General features: G+C 40.2%; 2 protein-coding genes across 4 annotated transcripts in view; both read right to left on the reverse strand.

Moving 5' to 3' along the window:
* The window catches only part of mfhas1 (multifunctional ROCO family signaling regulator 1), a 30816-nt gene extending 20367 nt beyond the window's left edge, over nucleotides 1-10449 (reverse strand). For both annotated transcript variants that reach the window (XM_026941068.3, XM_053240063.1), the window contains exon 1: nucleotides 7207-10449. In XM_026941068.3, coding sequence (XP_026796869.1) covers nucleotides 7207-10054 — 2848 coding nt within the window. In that variant the 5' untranslated portion in view covers nucleotides 10055-10449. The remainder of the gene's footprint in view (nucleotides 1-7206) is intronic.
* Nucleotides 10450-13639: 3190 nt separating this feature from the next.
* On the reverse strand, nucleotides 13640-19184 carry eri1 (exoribonuclease 1). 2 transcript variants are annotated; one of them, XM_026941070.3, is made up of 8 exons: nucleotides 19080-19184; nucleotides 18843-18977; nucleotides 17596-17747; nucleotides 16615-16828; nucleotides 15899-15982; nucleotides 15693-15802; nucleotides 14499-14613; nucleotides 13640-14239 (listed from the first exon to the last, which is right to left on the reverse strand). In XM_026941070.3, the coding sequence occupies exons 2-8, from the start codon at nucleotides 18924-18926 to the stop codon at nucleotides 13997-13999; spliced, it is 1002 nt and encodes a 333-aa protein (XP_026796871.2). In that variant the 5' UTR covers nucleotides 18927-18977; nucleotides 19080-19184; the 3' UTR covers nucleotides 13640-13996. The 2 variants fall into 2 exon arrangements, with proteins under 2 accessions (XP_026796871.2, XP_026796870.2); XM_026941069.3 differs by having other exon boundaries at nucleotides 18843-19181.
* Between the last annotated feature and the right edge of the window lie 853 nt (nucleotides 19185-20037).

The raw sequence follows: 20037 nt of genomic DNA on the forward strand, positions 1-20037 counted from the left end.
AGCTGTGCTGTGAACGAGTTTGGTAATTTACAGCTGATTCGAGTGTATCATCATACATATGAGTATGAAGAAAATCAGGAACTATGCCTAAACCGCATTATATTAAATGTGAAACCAGGATCTGGAAATCTGCTTTGCTTTTTATCTTTCGTAGAAACTTGAACACCTTCCAACACACCAACACACACACACACACACACACACACACAAACCCAAAAAAGAACCTTAAGAACCTCTGCCCAAAAATATCGCAGTGCTTCCTCTGTGCAGGATCAAGTCCTGTTGTGGCTTTCGTGTTTGCGTTGAGGTGGCAATCAATGTGTTTCCACTGAAGCTGGATAACGATCAAGGAAACTGGAAGAAAAGCTCCGCTGGACTGTGGAGCTGCTGCAGTCACAAAGCACGGACATTTCAGGCCTTCTCACAAACTCATTTCCCAGAATTGCCAACAGGATTAAAAAAAAAAGCACTCTTAGGGGTGGCAAAATCGTCATACTGAAAAACTTAGAGATTAAAAATCAGTTTTTTTATTCAGTGTTTATAATAAACTATTTAATAGGGATGCAGTGATTTGATATTCACTAAGAGTTATCCTGGTCAGGGTGGCAGTGGAACCCTGGGTGTGAGGTAGGAACACACCCTGAATGGGACACCGGTTCACTGTAAGGCAATATCCACATTCACGTTCACACCGAGGGACAATTTGATGTCGCCAGTCCATGTACAGGAAGCTTTTGAGAGGTGGGGGAAAGCAGAGAACATGGAAGAAACCCATATGTGCACATGGGGAATATGTGAAACACCACACAGACAGTAACCCAAGCTCTGGATTGAACCAGGGATCTCGGAGCTGTGTCAGCAACACTACCCACTGCACTAACGTGTCACCCACTGATCTGAAGTCAGTAAACACCAGATTGGTTTTGGGTCTGATCTGGTCACCATGAAAATCTATCAAATGAATACGAGAAACACGTTGCCTTAAAGCATCTCTACTAACTTCTCCCCTCATCAGTATCAAGTATCACGATATCAATATCATATAAATATCATATCACTGTCATAGTGACAGCCACCCGAGGAACAGCTGTAGTGCAAATATAGGAGTGATCACTTGCAGCATTAAACCAGAATCATATTATCTCCAGATCAATCACTAGAGCAGCATATAAATCTCATGATATGGCATTTACAAGACATGGCAGCATGATTTTTAGTCTTGTGACATGTGTCTGCAGGGTCTTCCACACCCTTAATTACAAAAGCAGTCACACCCGAGGAACATTTCTGAAAACCTGTGTAACCTTTTGCCTTAATTACTTAAACCTTTTCCATTCACACGGCTCTGAGGAATTAATGTACTAGGTTTTGCGGTTGAGTTTCTATTTTTCTTTTTTCCAAGGAAATGAATGATCATAAAAAAAAGGAAGTCATAAAGTGAGTGATTTATGCATAAAAACCACACACAGCTGGGATCAGATTCCGGTATAAAATGTTATAAACGTTATAAATGTGACTGTGTCGCTTTGGTGTTAAATATGCTTTCTTTAACAAAGAGTTGACTTCCAGGCCCTGGCACACCCAACCTGCTGTCAGCCAACTTTCTCAAAAATTCTCAACCCACTGTTCATCTGCAGTTAGCTGTACTTTTCCCAACAAACTACTGGGTCACTGGCTCTGTCTTTCCATGATTATTAGTTTTCCTTTTTTTCAATGACAAATATGCACCACTGACCCCTCCTGGTATGGAGAGTGGTTTCTCTTTTCATGAACAGGGGATGGTGGGTGAGGGGGATCAGACAGTTACACCACATGGTTAGACAGAAGAATTTACTGGAGTCATTTAGCTTTGTTGCTTTTCTGCATTGTAACTAACAGAAAATGAATGGTGGAATGTGGCTTGTTTGTGATTACGTAACAAATTCAGCACTGACTTGACAGCGAGTCCCGTTCACACTCCCACTAATCCCCTTTAATCCACTAACCCGATTACAAGAGGGCATGTCTCTCAGAAAAAATCAGTGCTGTCCATAAACAACCTCACACAGAGAAAGAACTACAGGGAGCTTTTAACAATGCTGCACAACCCACTACAAAATACTTCCTGCTTTATATTAAGTGTATCTTGACATTATTAAGTCTAACTTTTATACAACATCCATACGACATTTCCTACAAAATTACAAAAATTGTGTCGCTGTCCAAATATTTATGGACCTGACTGTAATTACCGTCCTGCTTTGTGCATGGTCTTGCTGGAAAAGTCAGGTGTGAAATCCGTTCAGGAAAACTGTTGGTCAAAGATTGTGTTTAAAACATCATGACTATAATCAACAGATGATCTAGCATTACACATCAAGCCACACGTTAATATACGGCTATGCAGTGTAGTACCATGTCTGTTATTTAAGCACTGTAACATTCAAAACATCCTGTGTTTTGCAGAAAAAGGCCATCATGAGGCAGTCAGTGCGTAGAAAAGTGCTTCAAAAACATGTGGTCAAAATATTTTCTAGTCCCGGGCGTTGGACAACCAGCTAAATTTGGATGACCTCTGCACTTTGGACAGCTAAGTTATATCAGAGTAGTTCCTTATGTTTTCCTAGAGAAAACTTCACCACATCAACAAGTGGTGTCCCCCACGTCCACATGAATGAGCTGTTACTATAGAAACGACAACGTATTAGAAAGAACAAGCACATTAATATAAACCTGTGATTTTCACAATCAGCAACACACCACATCACAAATCCCCAGTCTGCTCAAAGTTCAAAAACTGGTTTGAAGTAGATAACCTTGTGGGTTGCTGACCCAGCGTGTGAGTTCAGGTCTGCTTTTACATATCATCAGGGCTCTGAGACCCGTCTCTTATTTCTCACACATCTCCAGCCAAGAAACAGGAGGCAACAAGTTGGTGTCCAAGTTGGCTCCAATACAAAGAAGTCTTTCCTGAACCCAATCCCATCTTCCAACATGCCTACACAGGTGGAGATAAAATTCTGTTTATTGTCTATAACACTGAAAGGACTGGTGCTATGACGACGGATGTGTGAATAGGAAACCTCGGCAGCTTATAATTATATTCTGAAAGCCAAATGGAGAAATCTCAGGCTCAAAACTAAGTTTAAAAAGAGTGAGGGTTTGAATTTGAGGAACGTAAAGGACAAAAATAAACTCCTGATAAGCTTATTTTATTAATAGAGACCCATGGCTAGGTTATACAGTTAAACTAGGTTACAGTTTATTACACCACAGCACAGAATTGCTGATTGGTCAGAAGGTGTCGATTAATCTTCTATAATAGCAGCTCTGACAGTAGTATCAGCTACAAATCACAGGTTTATATTAATGCACACTGGATTTAAAAAGTGTATAAACATTGACATGCTGAAAAAGTGTATAATCATTGACATGTAATATGATATTGATCAATTTTTTGTAAAGAGATGTTTATTTAACATTTATGGAAGGAGTCTCCAGTGTCAACTCTTTGTAGTCTTTTCATTCTCCTCTGCTGCTCTCTGGAATGTTTTTTTGAATTTCACACCATTCAGTGTACACTCTAGAGAATGTTGTGAGTGAAAATCCCAAGAGAAACACTCAAACTTGCCCGTCTGGCACCAACATCCATGCCATGGTCTGAGATACTTTTCCCCACTGAGACATTTTTCCCCATTCTGATGTTTGATGTGAACATTAACTGAAGCTCTTGATTGTATCTGCATGATTTAAATGCACTGTGCTGCTGCTACATGACTGATCACTGAATGTGAAGATGTACAGTTTGTACAGATGTTCCTATTAAAGTGACCAGTGGTCATGGTTTGAATAGAGGCAGAAAGGTTGATTGGGTCCTTTTTAATGTTCTCACTTTTCCCACTGCTGTGCTTTGTTAGTTTATTGTAAGAAAGGCATGTGATTAAAAAAACTGTCATGGAACACTGAACTTACGTCTAACCGCAATGTTTTTCCAGTCAAACATTTCCACTGTAATTTTTTTTTTCAAACAAAAAAGTTGTTGAACCTTGTACTACTGAAGACTGCCATTTCTATCTGAGCAAAAATCTCTGCAAAGACCTAAAATATATTTAATAGTGGATTGATTGTGTTCAAGCTTCTGGATCATGTGATGAGAAAGCCAAGGTTCTGCAATTCCTCTGTGTTTAGTCTACAAGAACTGAGGAGCTCTGAGACAGAATCAACATGCATGCGGGCCAAAAACATCATTCCCTAATATGGTGTGATGGAAAAACTGTGCGGCTAAAATCTGTTGTTCTGTCAAGTCCAAGAAAGTGGGCATATGGCAAAAAAAGAACCAGAGCTCCTATTTGACCAATAAACAGCAAGTAATCAATAAAACTGATCAGCTTACTTAGATAAAAGCACTGTATGAACATTTACACACACTTTGGATTGTAAGTAGCTTTGGTTTTTGCAATCACTGCCTCCTTCATAATGCTGTGGGATTTTCAATGCACCAGTGGCACCAAGCTAACACAGGTATAATAAATAAAAAATATAATAAATACAGCATTCAGACTTTGATAATGAGTGCATGTTGTGAGTTACTGTATGGCTGCAAGTGTATGTCGAGGAGCATGATGGGAAATATTAAAGAGGTCCAGGAAACGATAAGTGACAAGAAACATGTTTAAAAAACAAAATATATGATTTTGTAAAAAAATTTTTTTTTGAGCATCAGCATGTGGACAGGATAGCAGGACATCTGGGTAAATTAACAGGGATATGCAAAAACCCAGCTCAGCATATAACAGCGCTATATACAGTGTTTTTCAGTGGACGTCAGGGATGTTGTGAGCTGAGCTGAGTAGCCTACAGAGTGGCACAACAGGAAACAGTGGGACTATCCTCAAGAAATCGGCAGTTCGAATCCTGATGATGCCGGGAGGCCAATAGGGCGTAACTGTCCATGAGAGGGATGGCATTACTGCCTCTTCTGTCGGTTAATGTTCTCTTCACAGTGTTCAGCTGCTCTGTGATATAGCATGAGCATCAGCTCAAAAAGATCTAGTGGCTTCACATGTGTGCTAGAGTTTACCCTCCCTAGATTAGAGCTGTCTCATGTTAGAGAAGAGCCAGTAAGTGGGTGGGTGGCAAAAAGGGAGAAAAAGTTGAGTAAGCTTTTAACTTCTGGGCTAAAAAGCACTCAAAAGCGGTTTATTTTCAAGATTGCAATTTACAGTGATGTGGGCGGAGCTGCTAGTCATGCAGATGAGAAGCTAAGCAACACAATATTAAAAGAGGTCATATGTACAGTATACAGTGAGGCCCAAAAGTCAGAGACTGCTAGTGAAAATGCTTCTATTTTGCATTCTTTTCTAATTTAATGGAACAATTTTCATTACAAATTATATTACTAACAACAACAACTTGAGTGAAAAGTAGAATCTTTGAAATATTTACATGAATTTCAGCATTTTTTAGTATTTGGTGCGTTTCCATTTATACATTTTTAGGGCATTTTGCAGATGTCCTTATCCAGAGCGACGTACAATTATCTCATTTATACAACTAAGCAGTTGTGGGTTAAGGGCTTTGCTCAAGGGCCCAGCAGTGGCAGCTTGGTGGTGCTGGGATTTGAACTCTCAATTTTCCGATCAGAAGTCCAACGTTTGCCCTTTTTTGCCTTAATGACAGTGTGCACTCGAGCTGGCATGGACTCCAGAAGTTTGTGCAAAACCTTACGATCCATTTTAGATCAAATCCTTCAGTGTTGACTGAACATGTTTAAATAGAAGAGATAAGGCATGAGGAAAATCTGACCTTTTGTACAAAGCAGTTAACATAATCAATATCACAGTTTTGCCGACATTTAAATAGGGATCTAGAGATAGTGCACAGTCTTGAATATTGATATTCAATATATTGAACGTGTACTTTCTTTGTTTTAAATATTTCAAAATTTTAAAATCTTCTGTTCATTTCCAATTTGAAATGAAAATAAATCCCAGATTTTCAATGTGTTCTCAGACTTTCGGACCCCACTGTGTATGTAAAAGGTACATAACCCATGTTTACGTGTGTTTTTCATCACAACGTAATGGTGGTGGATGATGAAAAGGAGGTAGAAGAACAGCCACAAAAACAACATCATTTTCAGCAGCCACAAAACCACAGCACTGTGAACGTATACCCTGTTCTCTATAAACTCACAACTTGCCATAAACTGGCCATGGAGCTGTTGTGTAAATTTTCTGCTTGGGGTTTTAGATCAGAAACAGAAAGCTTTCCTCTCTGAGCAGAGTCGCTGGTGTATTACGCCATATCAAGCTCTCTATCCATTTAGGACTGATCTTTGGCCTGTAGCCTTTTACGGCATCATGGTTTTGTTCCACAAGTTTGAGTGGCGTGCCAAATAGAGCATCCTGTGGAGAACAGCAGTGCAAAATGACTGGAACAGCTATAACCACAGACGTGAACTAATCCACTGCAGTGGCTTGAACTGGGCAACCAAAGGCTAGGAGTAAGAGAAGGAAATATGACAGAAATGTGATGTGAAGTCTGGATTTCACCTCACAGTTCCTCTGCATGAGAGAAATGAAGAACATGGCTGTCACATGGCATGCAATCTTTGTTTAGGTCCAAATGTTATGCTGATTATTACGGTTTCATGTGCACTTGGCAAAAATCCAAAGCCTACCAACTTCTCCTTTTCTGCATCCCATTTTTGGTTACCATGGGAATCCTCGCTTCTATGGCTTGACAGAACAGTGCTGGTTAGTTTCTGTTTCTAGGTGGGGCTGGAGACCTACTGAGACATCCCTGTCCTCTACCACCCACCCCATGTGCTTTTGATTAGGCTCCATCATCTCAGTGCTGTCCACTCAGACGTGTCATGAGTGGACACGTCATGTTTACCTGACAATAAATCCCATCATTAGCTCACATGGTAACAGTGCTGTTATGGCCGCCTGTCTCTGTATGCGTTCGTATGGATAGTGTTTGAGATCTAGTGTTATCTTTTCAATATTGACTCAAAGATAAAACCTTTGTTCATTAATTAGATCTTGGTTAACCTCTTATGTTCCTTTAACTCTTATCCAGTAGCTAAATCTAAATAATTAAGCAAATATTTCCAAATTCTATAGCTTATTGGAGTTTAAGAGATTAATCATTCCTTTTTCAATGCCAACCCAGAGGAGTCATATTAGTAACTGACCAGAAAGCAAACGATAGTCCACTCACCTGGAAAGGAATGTGGGTTGGGTGACCCTCGCTTCAGGCACTTGGAACACAGTATATGTACTGAATAATGGAGACCAGACCATTCCTGGAGAAGAACATTCAGCTCCTCTATCAGTGGGGTAATCGCTTGCCAAGCTGTCCAGATATTTGGCAAAGATGCGTGACTAGAAATGGCAAGGGTCTCCGGGTGCAGTCTGTTTCGAGAAGGCCGGTAGTTCACCATCACAGGCACTTTACCTCGGTAGGCAAAGATGAAATCTTTTCCATCAGTGCGTTGCACCACATGGCTGTTGATTTGCACGCTGAACCGTGCGAAAAGTCCAGGGGGGATGAGAAATGGAAAGCTATATTCGATCTGCAACTGTTCCACCGAGAAGAACTGACCAGGAACTGATGAGCCACCATTCTGCCAGGGCTCAGTGTTTGGCTCCTCACTGCTGACCAGACTGGGGAACTTGTAAACCACAGGTGCCCCGTTTAGTGGTTTGCTCCGAGGTTTGTTAATGCAGTAGCAAACCCCCATCTTTTCAAGCAACTCCATGATAAGGTGCAAGTCCTGCTGCGTCTGCACAAGAGGTTTGAGGAGCTGGCGGATGACATTAGAGGGCAGCAGACCGTGCAGCAGAAAACTTTCCACATGGTGCTGAATCTGGGAGGGAGCGACATTCTCTTCAGTGTCGCTTTCAGATTTTAATTTTTCCAGCATGGCAGTAAGGTCTTTCTGAAAGAAGACATTCAAGATGGCGATGAACCGCGGCAGATTGTGGAAGACAAATTCTTTTAGCGTTACGCTGTCCTCAAAGTACAGCAGTTTTCCACTCTCGTGTAGGTAGGACAGTGCACTTTGTAGACGGTCTTCTGTCAGTCCTGCTTGCAGGCCCAGGCGAGCAGAATCCCACCATGACAGCCAAAGGTCCTGCGGCTTGAAATGGAGCTCCTCTAGCATCTGCCATGACTTTGGCAGTACTCTGTGAAGGTTAGGGAAGATATCACGATGATCGGCAACAGACATGAGTTTCTCCTTCAATCGCTCGATATTTCGCATCTCCACACAACTGACACAAAACACCGGGGACAAGATCTGCAGTCGATTGTTCAGCATGTACTGCAGTTGGGCTTTTTTACGTCTCAAGTTCCTGTCTGAGACTCCATAAAACAGTACATGAGGGCTTGATGCTCTGACATCATAGTCCTGTTCCAAGGCTTCGTCCACCTGCTTAGCAAGTGTCCGCAGACTCTCTGTGTCTCTCTTCTCCTGCAGAGAGATTTGTCTGTGAATATCCAAACACTTTTCCTCCAATTCTGCCTCAGCACAGAGGTCAATGTGCGTTCCCACAACACACACCACTGCATTGGGCACCTTGGCGCTGAGCAGGTGAAGGAAATACCCTACGCTGGAGTAGAAAGTCTTACACGTGTACAACTTTAAATTTACTACCACTATGTACAGAGCGCCTGGCGAGAGGAAAAATGGTTTAATGAGTTCGTAATTCTGCTTCCCTGATAAATCATACACGATGAATGTAAGACTGCGGCGAACGTCTGCTACCCAGTTCGTCACATCGATCCCTCTACCGCCAGTTATTGTCTTAGCATCTAACGGTTTGCTTACAATGCACTGCCTGAGCTTAGTTTTCCCTGCATTTGTCTGCCCCATCAAAACAAGTTTGAGTCTTGGTTTCACAGCAGTCTGGGCATGGGCGAGCTCCTTCTGATAGGCAGCTATATACGGGATGCCCTTCATGCACACCTCATATGGAGGTTGTATGAGAGGATTGTCCTTAACTTTCCAAATGTTAACTTTGGCAAGCTTTCCGAAATTGTCGGGCAGGATGGCAATTTGGTTACCCTGTAAAACCAGCTCCTCCAGTTTCTCTAGCTCCACTATGGAGTCTGGAAGAAACGTTATTCTATTATTGTCCAACCACAAATTGGCAAGGTTAGACAGCCGGCCCACTTCGTCTGGGAGGAAAGACAACCTATTTCTGCTCAAATACAGCTCCTCCAAACTAGCGATTGTGAGAATAACCTGAGGAAACTCTTCAAAGGAGTTGGATGACAGATTGAGCATTTTCAGCTTTTGCATTTTTCCAAACGACCGTGGCAGCGCTGCAAGGGAATTGTTATCGAGCATCAGGCTCTCCAGGTTCTGCAGATCGCAGAAGGTCTCAGGTAAAGATGAGATATGGGTGCTGCTGAGCCACAAAATTTTGAGAGATTGCAGCATCGTGATATTGCCTGGCAGGCCCTCTAGTTTATTTCCTGAACAATCGAGTTCCTCCAAATCGCTGAGGGCAAGAAGCTCAGGTGGGAAATTTTGGAGCTTGTTATGGTCCACGTCGAGCGTCCTGAGCTTCCTGAGCTGCGTGAAGGACCTGGGGAAATCACGGAGCTCGTTGAAACTCACATCGACCTCCTCCAGGGCCTGCAACGTCCCAATTTGGGATGGCAGGTACTGGATCTTGTTGTGGCTCACACAGAGCTTTTTCAGCCCCTTCAAATGCTCGATGTCCTCCGAGAAATGGCTCAGGCAGTTGTGACTAAGATCCAGCTCAGCCAAGTGACAGAGCTGGAATATTGGAGAGGGCACGGAGGTGAACTTGTTCCTGCGGAGAATGAGGATGCGAAGCTTGGTCAGAGTGGAGCCCAGACCTTCGGGAAGCTCTTGGAGAGAATTATTGCCCAGGTTGAGGACTTCGATCTCCTTGATGTCTTCAGGTAAGGTGATTTTCTGGCTGTTGTTGGTGCTAAGAGTGAGCTGGCGCAGGTTGCTCCTCAGTTTCCTGGAGCGTAACGCTGCGTCTCGCCATATCCTGGCCGTCCTCAGATTAGTCTCATGCTCAGCCATTGCGTCGCCTTCAAATCGCCTTACAAATTTACCCCGGCAGCATGGCGGCCCTTTTGTTTGCCCTTCTCTGTCCAGCACTCCACACGTTCAGAAGCACAGCTGTAAGGTTTGCTCCACCTGGGGACAAAAACCGCTCAGTCGCGCCCGAACGCCTCGGCGGTGTTTCCCACATCCTCTTCATCTGCGCCATCGAACAACAACAAAAAAAATTAAACCTGGTGGTCAAATGTGTGGCAAAAGCGGGCAGTGTTTCAGTCCGGACTGTTCTCCTGGCAGCGCCAGCGGTTTCCCCGGAACCGCGGCATCAACACGGGTCCGAACACAAAGCCAGCCGATTAAAAATAAAAGCACTACGGCGTGTTTGCTCCACTCCCTCCTCACGTCTCCGCCCGCAATCCGCAGGGCTTGGACAGCAGGGTTGCCAGATTGCATTAATTACTACCCAGTTGCGGTTAAGGAGAATAATGTTGGTTAAAAGCAGGTACTGATGTTTTAACATACTAAATAGTTTACTGCAAAGTAATAAACTTAAGAAGTGACGTAGTTGTGAGATTGTTTAACACTCTGCCTACTTCATTTGGGAGAAAAAAACAACCATTTTTATTTAAATAGCCTACATCTCTTCTGTATGTTTATATATTAGCTATATATAACTTATAATGAATGATGAAAAAAAAAAGCTACAATTTTTTTTTCCACTTTAGATTTTAACTAACATACAATTTGTCTTACTTCAACTGGCACTTTATTTTTACATAATGATTATTTTTATTTGAATCATTATACTCTTATTCTATTGTTACACTTTTTTTATTTTACATTGTTTATTATTGTTTTGTTTTATTTTTACATCTTTATTTCTTGTTTTTACTTCATATTGAAAAGCACCTTGAGCTGCATTATAATAACTGATCTGCTATATAAATAATAATAATAATAATATTATAGTTCTAAGTCTGGCTTTAAACCCATTGCAATTCTAAAGCACCTCGGCCTGCTTCGTATATAAAATAAAATAACTACAATAATAATAATAATAATAATAATAATAATTATTATTATTATTATTATTATTGTAGTTATTTTATTTTATATACGAAGCAGGCCGAGGTGCTTTAGAATTGCAATGGGTTTAAAGCCAGACTTATTAGAGGGTCAGATATACCAATCTGGCAACCATGCTGGCAAACAGTGCAACGGCAAGAGCGTCACCTTCCCGGAGTAACGTGACGTCATCGTTCATCATACTGAAAGTTTGTACTGTATTAGATTGTATTACATTATAGTGTTAGAAAGATACTATATAAATTATTATTATTATTATTATTATTATTGTTGTTGTTGTTGTTGTTCTTATTATACTGAACTACAGCAAATATAATGTGAGCTTCTTAAACCTACAATATTCAGTATTTCTGAAAAGCAGAATCTGAACAGCTAAACAATCTAAACAATAAGCATAGTCAAAAATAATATTATAAACCCCACTGGCATTACTGACTGAAATACAGGAGGTTACTCTCTCTCTCAAAACAAAACAAAACAAAGCAAAAAAAAGAAGTACTAAATGGGGGTTTTAAGGTACAGTCACATGTGAAAGGAGTGGTACCCTCTATATCTTTAGTTTGAGGAACATAGTCTGACCTTACAGAACCACTGCCGCATAGTTGTGAAACTGAAATTGTGCTTATATTCCACCTACAGTACTTTTTCCTGGCACAGCGTGTAGGCTGGTTTTGGGTTTATTCCAAGTTCTAAGCTAAAAGATTTATGTCACAAAGCAGGTTTACAGGAATCCAGATGTAGATTTAGAGCTGTAATGAGCAAGCCAGAGGTGACAGTGGTGAGGAAAAACTCCCTGAAAGTACAAGAGGAAGAAACCTTGAGAGGAACCAGAAACAAAAGGGAACACATCCTCTTCTTGGTGACACCAGACGGTGCGGTTATAACTGATTACAGTGTACAGGTGCTGAAGAGTAAAGACAAACAGTGCTCAGTGTGATGAAATGATGCTCAGTGTGAGCAGATCTGGGATGAGCACAGGGCCATCCACCACAGCAGCACTCCACCATCACACACTGAAAGTGGGAGAGAGTTAGACAGGAAAACAACATTATAAATAATGTTAGATAACATTATTAAAGTTCTCTCATGCCTGCAGCTGAAACTGCAATGTGAAAAGGCTTATTTTAGCTCTGTTCCAAACTGCATACTACCCAACTGGCAGGTCTCTAAAGAGGGGTGAAGGAGATTTTGAAATTATTCAGTGCAACAGGCTCCATCTGCTGGCCAAGAGTGGACAGGAATGAAAAAATTACAGAACTGAATAAATAGACACAGCAGTTTACATGAACCTAGGCATCCATCCATTCTCTGTACTGCTTGTCCTACACAGGGTCACCTGGAGCTTTTCCCAGGGAACTCAGGGCACAAGGCAGGGGACACCCTGGACAGGGGGCCAGCCCATCACAGGGCACAATTGCACACACACAATGGACAATTTGGAAATACCAATTAGCCTACAATGCACGTCTTTGGACTGGGGGAGGAAAGCTGATTACCTGGATGAAACCCCTGAAAGCACAGGGAGAACATGCAAACTCTACACACAAAGGGTGGAGATGGGATTCAAACCCTCAACCCTGGAGGTGTGAGGCAAACATGCTAACCACTAAACCACCATGCTGCCCAACCTAGGCATCCATTATTATTAAGGTAAAAAAAATGTCAGTGCACAGATCTTGTCCCATTATATGCTTCCTGGTATAAATGGTGTTTTCTAGCAAATTAATGTAAATTTAGCATGTCTCATGATGATGCACACTTTTTTTCCTGAATCTTAATCAAATCTCTTCCCAGAGCCTAAACAACAAGAAGAAAAGTAGTTTAAATAAGCAGCTAACACTATCCATAAATGCTGAACTGCAAAGTTTGCTTTTTTTAGTTTTACATCATAGCTACAAGGCTAATGTGGATAACATGTGGAAACTTATAGCTAACAGTTTAGCATTGACCAAACTGCACACACTCGCATTGTAAGATGTTTGGCTCAGTAACAGCATCTACATGTCAGTTTAATAAAATCAATATTACAATTTACTGTATAAATGTAAACATAATTTTCATGCAAATAACTTCTAATATACAGCTCCACCTCCACACTTTAGGCCACACCCCCCTCCTGAATGTGATGTGACTCTAAACCATGTGCTAAGGAAGAAAGATGGAGCTATGACTGTTTTATTTCTGTGACTTTGTGTTTTGCCCATGTTTATAGCAATCAGTGTGTCGTGCAGAGTCAGAAACCACATCAGCAAGTCTGTTTGGGATGCTGAACAACTCCACCAATCATCGTCACGTCATCGGCATGCACAAGGCTAAAGTGGAGGCTATAAGCTTCCATGACTTGTTAGCTATATTCAGCTTCAGTGCAAAACTTACAGAGCAAAATTCAGACACCAAACATGTCTTGACTATATTTGGGGCAGAAGTGGAAATTGTATACATTTAATTTTTTTTGGCCAAATCATTAATAATAATAATAATAATAACAATAATATCTACAAGAATGATTCAAAACAGAGCTGAACACTGGAATGGCACTTTATTGGTATTTAAAAATAATGGACCTTTTATAACTGCTGAAGGACTGAAGCTAAACGACTGCAGCTAAAGAGTAAAGAATGAATTTGGAGATGTAAATTACAAAATAAAGACTTCTTTGTGAAATGTGTTTGTGAGAAATTATGCATAGTATAAACACAGACAGGAGATTTAGTCTGGCCGTTATTATGAGTGTTACACATTGGCAGTAAACAAAGCACACTGCTCAGTCAAATTAGATCAATTAGAAAAAGGTCCTGAAAGGCAGCACAAGGCAGCTCTGTCACTCATTTCCATTCCTGCTCACTGACCTATAATGGAACCAAATACTCTACTGAATTAGTCTCTGCTTTTAGGGTACTGAGGAGGCGGAGCTCCTTCTAACCCCGCTGTACTGGACACGTTCTGCAGCTCGCCTTCATGCAAACGCTCGTTCACCCGCAGCCGACAGCCGTCCTTCAGCATGCGGATGGCCACGCGGGCGATGTTGCGCGAGTCGTCGAGGCCGCAGTGCAGTCGGCCCTCATACTGCATGCCGAGATTCTCCAACATGCAGTTCAGCCTCGTCTGGGTTCGAGCCACCTAAGGAACACAATATGAGACACTGACTATTGCAATATTAACTGTGGAACCTCAGCAACACATTTTGTCTTATTGGGTTTTAAAATTCTGACAGCTCAATTACAAGAAGTCATTTCATGAGGATGCTTCAGATAAAAGAAGAAATAAAAATGTTTTATCCCAAACTACAACAGGTCTTACATATATACAACTTAAGACTCTTCAATTAAAAACAGAAAAGTGTGCAATTCAATAAGTAAATATAAATATCAGATAGTACCTTATAATAGTTCCCGTAAGACTTTCTGATGTTGATCCAATTTCTGGCAAACTGAGGATATCGAAGTCGACTCAGTCGGCATTGTGTGTAAAGGAATTTACTCATATCCCAAGACCTGTGGGAAAAAACAAACACAATGAGCTTATCCAGAAATGAGATAATGGTCAAAGTCAGGAGCATCAGTGATGGTTATGGACTTCTCAGGGCTTACACCGTCTGCCTGCATCATACACACCACCTCAAGTACAGTAACATGAATCACATGAACATGAAAGACATGAATTTGTCTTTTTCACACCTCTCTATCACAGTCTGCTGTGGTGTAGCAAAACGTGAGATCTGAAAGTGACAGAGTTCATGCTGGGAAAGTGCAACGAAAGTACTCGCTCTCAAAACTGCTGATAGCGCATATGAAGAAACACCAAGAGTTATTTCTGCATCTGTATGTTTATCATCTCACAGACAGAAAGTTTATGACAGGTTTAGACAAATAATAAGCCAAGACACTGCTATGGGTGTGATATACAAACTGTAGTTTAAAGAACTATAGCTTATTTACTTTTGGGGAACTTAAAAACAGTGCGAGAATCATAGCCCTTTCACTCACTCACCAAAACTGACAGAAGTAAAATAAAGTCAAAATTAAAAATAAGGGTTATAGGTTCACCTTGTGTTTGACTTCAGTACCGTAGCCTTACACCTTTGTGTAACTTTTGTTCTGTCTGACAACAGTTATTAAGCAAAAATACATCTGAGCTGTTGTAAATATATATGCTGTTCGACATATTTACTGTATTTGACAGACTCTTATTCAGGGATACATATTGGCTTGTTATGTTTAATAAAGTAGCACATGGTTTAGGTCACATGTCCGGAAGACATGCGTTTCAGTAAGTCCCAAATCAATCGAAATTTGAACATACAGAGCACTACACAGGGTGGAGAAAACATTATTATATTGCCTACGTGGTGCATTTATGTAGGTAGCAGACAGTAGTAGAGAAACTAATGCATAATACATAAATATATACTCGAATATTTGAGAATTATTTGTGCTAATGAAAACATTAGCTTAGTCAAGCAATAAAAGAAAATTAAACAAAATGAAACCAGCACTGTGTACTGTTACTGATCAACCTCTTTCTGTGGCTGAATTCCAATAATAAACACATCAGTGCGAGATTGTGTCTTTACCCATCTGTTAGTAGAGTGTATTTGTACTTGGTGCCCAGCTCTTTCTCCTGCAGCCAGGCCACCACTCGGCGAAGAACACGAGGGAAAGGATCCGCCTCGTCCACCATTTTCTGGAACAGAAATAAAAATAGTCATGCAACAGGAATCTAACGCAGAGTTTAGTACCATGCTGTGCAGAGTAAGTGCTGGATTTCACACCCACGTACCTGTGTTATTCCTGTTAGCTCCACGCAGAAATCTGAGAGCTGCGGGTTCAACTGGGGCTTCACATATTCCTGAAATGAATCGACCTGCAATCACATGGAAAATGCAACGTCAAAAGACACTCCATATACCAGTTACTTAAGTACAGCGGTTTGCATTTCCCATGGGTTCTGGATGAAAAAAAAAAAAGATGCAAATAGAAAGTCGCAAAAATCCTGAACAAACAGCAGGATACCAAAAAAGTCCTTAGACAAACAAATTTCCCTTATAATAAATAATAATAAAGTACATCTATCTATCTATCTATCTATGTAAATTAATTAATTAATTAATTAAGGGTTTACATTTATATGTATTCAGAAACAGCATTTTGAATACATAAACTTCACTAATAATATTTTAAAATAAACCTTTTGATTATTTCATGATAGTGACTCGAGGGAATGTCTTGATGGCTCCACCCCTTCCTTTACTGTGTGCTAGTCCTGTAGCATTATTGTGTGTAATATATGCATATACATACATATGTGTGTGTGTGTGTGTGTGTGTATATATATATATGTATGTATTTTTTTTTTTTTTGCGCAGCCTTTCTGTGTATTATCAGCATCTATTAATTAAACTTGTCAAATATCTTACTGTTACTACCCAGATTTTTACCCAGAAATTCAATTTCAACGGCTCACAGGAATGGGAGCATCTTCCCTCACCAACTCACAATCTCCAAAGTGTGTGTATCGATGAGGACCACAGGGAACTCGATGATTTCGTGTATAAAGTGTCGCGGGTTATTCTCTTCACATGTAGCCTCAAAATCCACCACACAGATGTAGTCGTAATACGAGCCTTCAGAGCCAACTGTGGCCGACTGCTTCAGCTTCTGCTTCTTATAGTAGTTCTTAAGACGCTTCTTCAGCACATCTTTCACACCTCTAACGAAACCACACACAAATATACACACACACACACAGACATTTAAGAAATCAAACATTCTGTGTTCAGCAGTTATAGGAAAACAATCAGTGTTAGGGTGGTGTAATGAAGTGGAGTTACTGTAAATAATTTTCCTACACCACCACATCCTGAACTGTTTTATTCCTCTTATACCACAGCAATTTGCCAATTTGCAAATTTTCTATTTATTTAAGGAACATAACTTTTTACCCATTTATAGTTACATTTAACATTATGGAACATCTGCAAAAACAACTTAGTTCTTGTTATCACGTATGTCATAGCAGCTATAAACAGTCGTTCCCTCACCAGCCGCTCTCTTCTATAGTTAATAAGACAAAAAAATATAGCTTTTACTTTACACATTTTTAATCCGTGTATGTGGAGCATCTATCATACAAGTCCCTGTGAATGAGTTGTAACTATAGGAGTGATAATGCAGAACAAGCGCATTAATAGAAACCTGTGATCTGCAGTTACACTACTGTCAGACCTGCTGTTAATCAACAGCTTATGATTAACCAGAACACAGAATTCAATAGCGCTGTGGTATAAGTTGTTATATACGGTTTTCAGATAGGTGTAGAATTACTGACTGAATTACTGCTGTGCAAAATTCAGTGCATGTATTGCCCCCATCTACCCCGTCCTCTAACGTACAGAGACCTAAAAATGTACTTTATAAGGTAGAAACCCAGAATACACTTTACCGCTAGATTTAATGATGGTAAAATACTGATCTTACCTGGTGTCCAGCTTGAGCTCAGCACATTTAGCGCGCAGTTCCTCTCTGTTCATGCGATTAATGGTGCCGTTAGCCAGAGAGATCTCTTTATACACCGGATCGCTGAAATCCGCATGTGCTGTTTCTTTACAGGAACCGTTTTTCTGTTCAGGCTAAATGAAAGCAAAAGGAGCATTACCCTCAGCTATGTAAGAAGTCTTCCATGAGCAGAAAAAAGATGTATTAAAACATAACAAAACTACATTGGATATAAAAAGTCCACACACCCTTGTTAAAATGGCAGGTTTTTGTCAAGTAAAAGAATGACACTAAGATGAATCATGTCAGATGTTTTCTCACTTTTAATGTGCAATTGCAAAGTATTCAAATAAAGTGAAAAACAATCAGAAACTGTTGTAGGGAGAGAAAAAAAAGAAAAAACTTACAATAACCTAGCTGCATAAGCGTGCATGCCCTTAAACTAATACTTTGTTGAAGCAGCTTTTGATTTTATTACACCACTCATTCTTTTTGAGTAAGAGTCTATCAGCATGGCACATCTTGACTTAGCAGTGTTTTCCCACTCTTTCTTGCAAAAACATTCTAGATCCATCACATTGAGAGGGCATCTCCTCGCTGCAAGTCACCCCACAGATTTTTAGTTGGATTCAGGTCTCAAAATATTGATCTTCTTTTGGTTAAGCCATTCCTTTGTTGATTTGGATGTACGCTTTGAGTCATTGTCATGCTGAAAGGTGAAATTCTGTTTCATCTTCAGCTTACTAGCCAACTCATCATAGGGCACCAGCACACACACATTCACTCACTATGGATGAATACAGCACTTTAACTTAAGAAAGCATAGAAAACAGTGTATGAAAGATTACACTTCTGATGTGACTTTGATCCGACTCTTTTTTGAGAGTCGACTCACTTTTACGAGTCAGTTGTTGTCACTGTAGGCAGTGCTGTTACCCCTGAAGTGTATTTTAATCAATATACCCCCATGAAAACATCTTTTCAACAACTGATTTAAACAATCACTTAAAGTGATTTAGAAGAAAACAGCAAAAAGTCGTTTGGGAGCCGAGAAAGTCGGTTCTTATCAGAAGAATCACTCATTTTCTCTCTCTATATTATACAGTATATTATACAGAGCTGATCTGAAAACCCAAGTGTGACAGATGTGTCAGCTTATTAGTGAACATTTATCCTACAGAGAAAGACTCGTGTACGCTTTTATATAAGTGTTGTGAACAGGTCCTCACTCCACACTGGCCGCTGTCCCCCTGCTCGCTCCCGCTCTCCGGCAGCTCGGCTTCAGGAGGAGCTTCTTTCCTCTTTTCCTCCATTACAGCTGTGTTTCCTCAGCGCGCGGTCATGCCTCTGTTTCGCGCCTTCTCCTGACAACACACAAGTTATAACAGCCTCCGCATAAGCGTTTATAACACAGCACAGCTGGAATTCTACACTAAAACAGCTGTTTATTTACGCTGTCACTGTACCGGAATAAAGACTGCAAAGCAGCGGAGAGAAAAAATAAAAAGACGCCAAATATTCAGACAGCGCGCTCACGAGAAAGGCGCCATTAATAACCGGAAGTGATGTTTTTTTCAAACTATAAGCCCTAAATATCTTCCAACATAACATATCGAGATATAATAATAATAATAATAATAATAATAATAATAATAATAATAAAAGAAGTTATTATTATTATTATTAGTAGTAGTAGTATAGAATCTGAATAGAATTTTTTTAATGCTTAAAAATGTTTTCAGTATGTACGCAGTGATTGCAAATGTTCTGCACGACCCTGCTTTTATTCATTTGTTCCATCAAACTGATTTTCCTCCCAAAACAATAAATGAATAAAATACAAAAAAGATGCCTTGCTTGAGGAGAGCCGGAAGTGGGTTCTTTTCAAAATAAAAGCCCTTAATAGGTTGCAGAAATTAAATATATAGAGAAATAATAATAATTTTATTCTGAAAAGGACAGGCTAGTTCCAGTTATTATAACTGTTGTAAATTTTGTTCTAGAATCTGCATAGAATCTAAAATCTGCATAGACCCTAAAGTATTGTGACGATTTGCCGATTATCCTCTATTAGAATTTGCTTTGACTCAGCAGTAAATCCAGCAGTGAGACTGAAGGTGTGCTTCAGAGTTTAGGCTCAGGTCTAATCTAACATCAGATACTAATATTAACATTTAATAGTTTAGTCTGTGCTTTATTAGAATTCAGTAGCTACCACAGTTAATAACAGTTACATCCAGCTTATTTCAACTGTAGTTTTCCTGTTATCTCAGGTTTATTCAATCAGCCATGACGTTTACATCTGTAGTTTTACACTGAATCTAAGGGAAATCTGTGTCACTTCAAATATTTTGTGCAAATTTCTTCCTTGAACAAAATCCAGTTCCAGCTGTACTTTGGAAAGGAGTTGATATTTCGATTATT

This window comes from Pangasianodon hypophthalmus, chromosome 15, assembly GCF_027358585.1.
Source record: "Pangasianodon hypophthalmus isolate fPanHyp1 chromosome 15, fPanHyp1.pri, whole genome shotgun sequence".
NCBI lineage: Eukaryota > Metazoa > Chordata > Actinopteri > Siluriformes > Pangasiidae > Pangasianodon > Pangasianodon hypophthalmus.

What these genes read in the sequence shown, in the direction of transcription:
- eri1 (XM_026941070.3), bottom strand. Translation starts at nt 18,926, where the DNA reads ATGGAGGAAAAGAGGAAAGAAGCTCCTCCTGAAGCCGAGCTGCCGGAG. An exon ending in GAGCTCAAGCTGGACACCAG is followed by an intron (nt 16,829 to 17,595) that starts GTAAGATCAGTA and finishes TGGTTTCGTTAG; the next exon opens with AGGTGTGAAAGATGTGCTGA. An exon ending in AGCTAACAGGAATAACACAG is followed by an intron (nt 15,803 to 15,898) that starts GTACGTGGGTGT and finishes TTTCTGTTCCAG; the next exon opens with AAAATGGTGGACGAGGCGGA.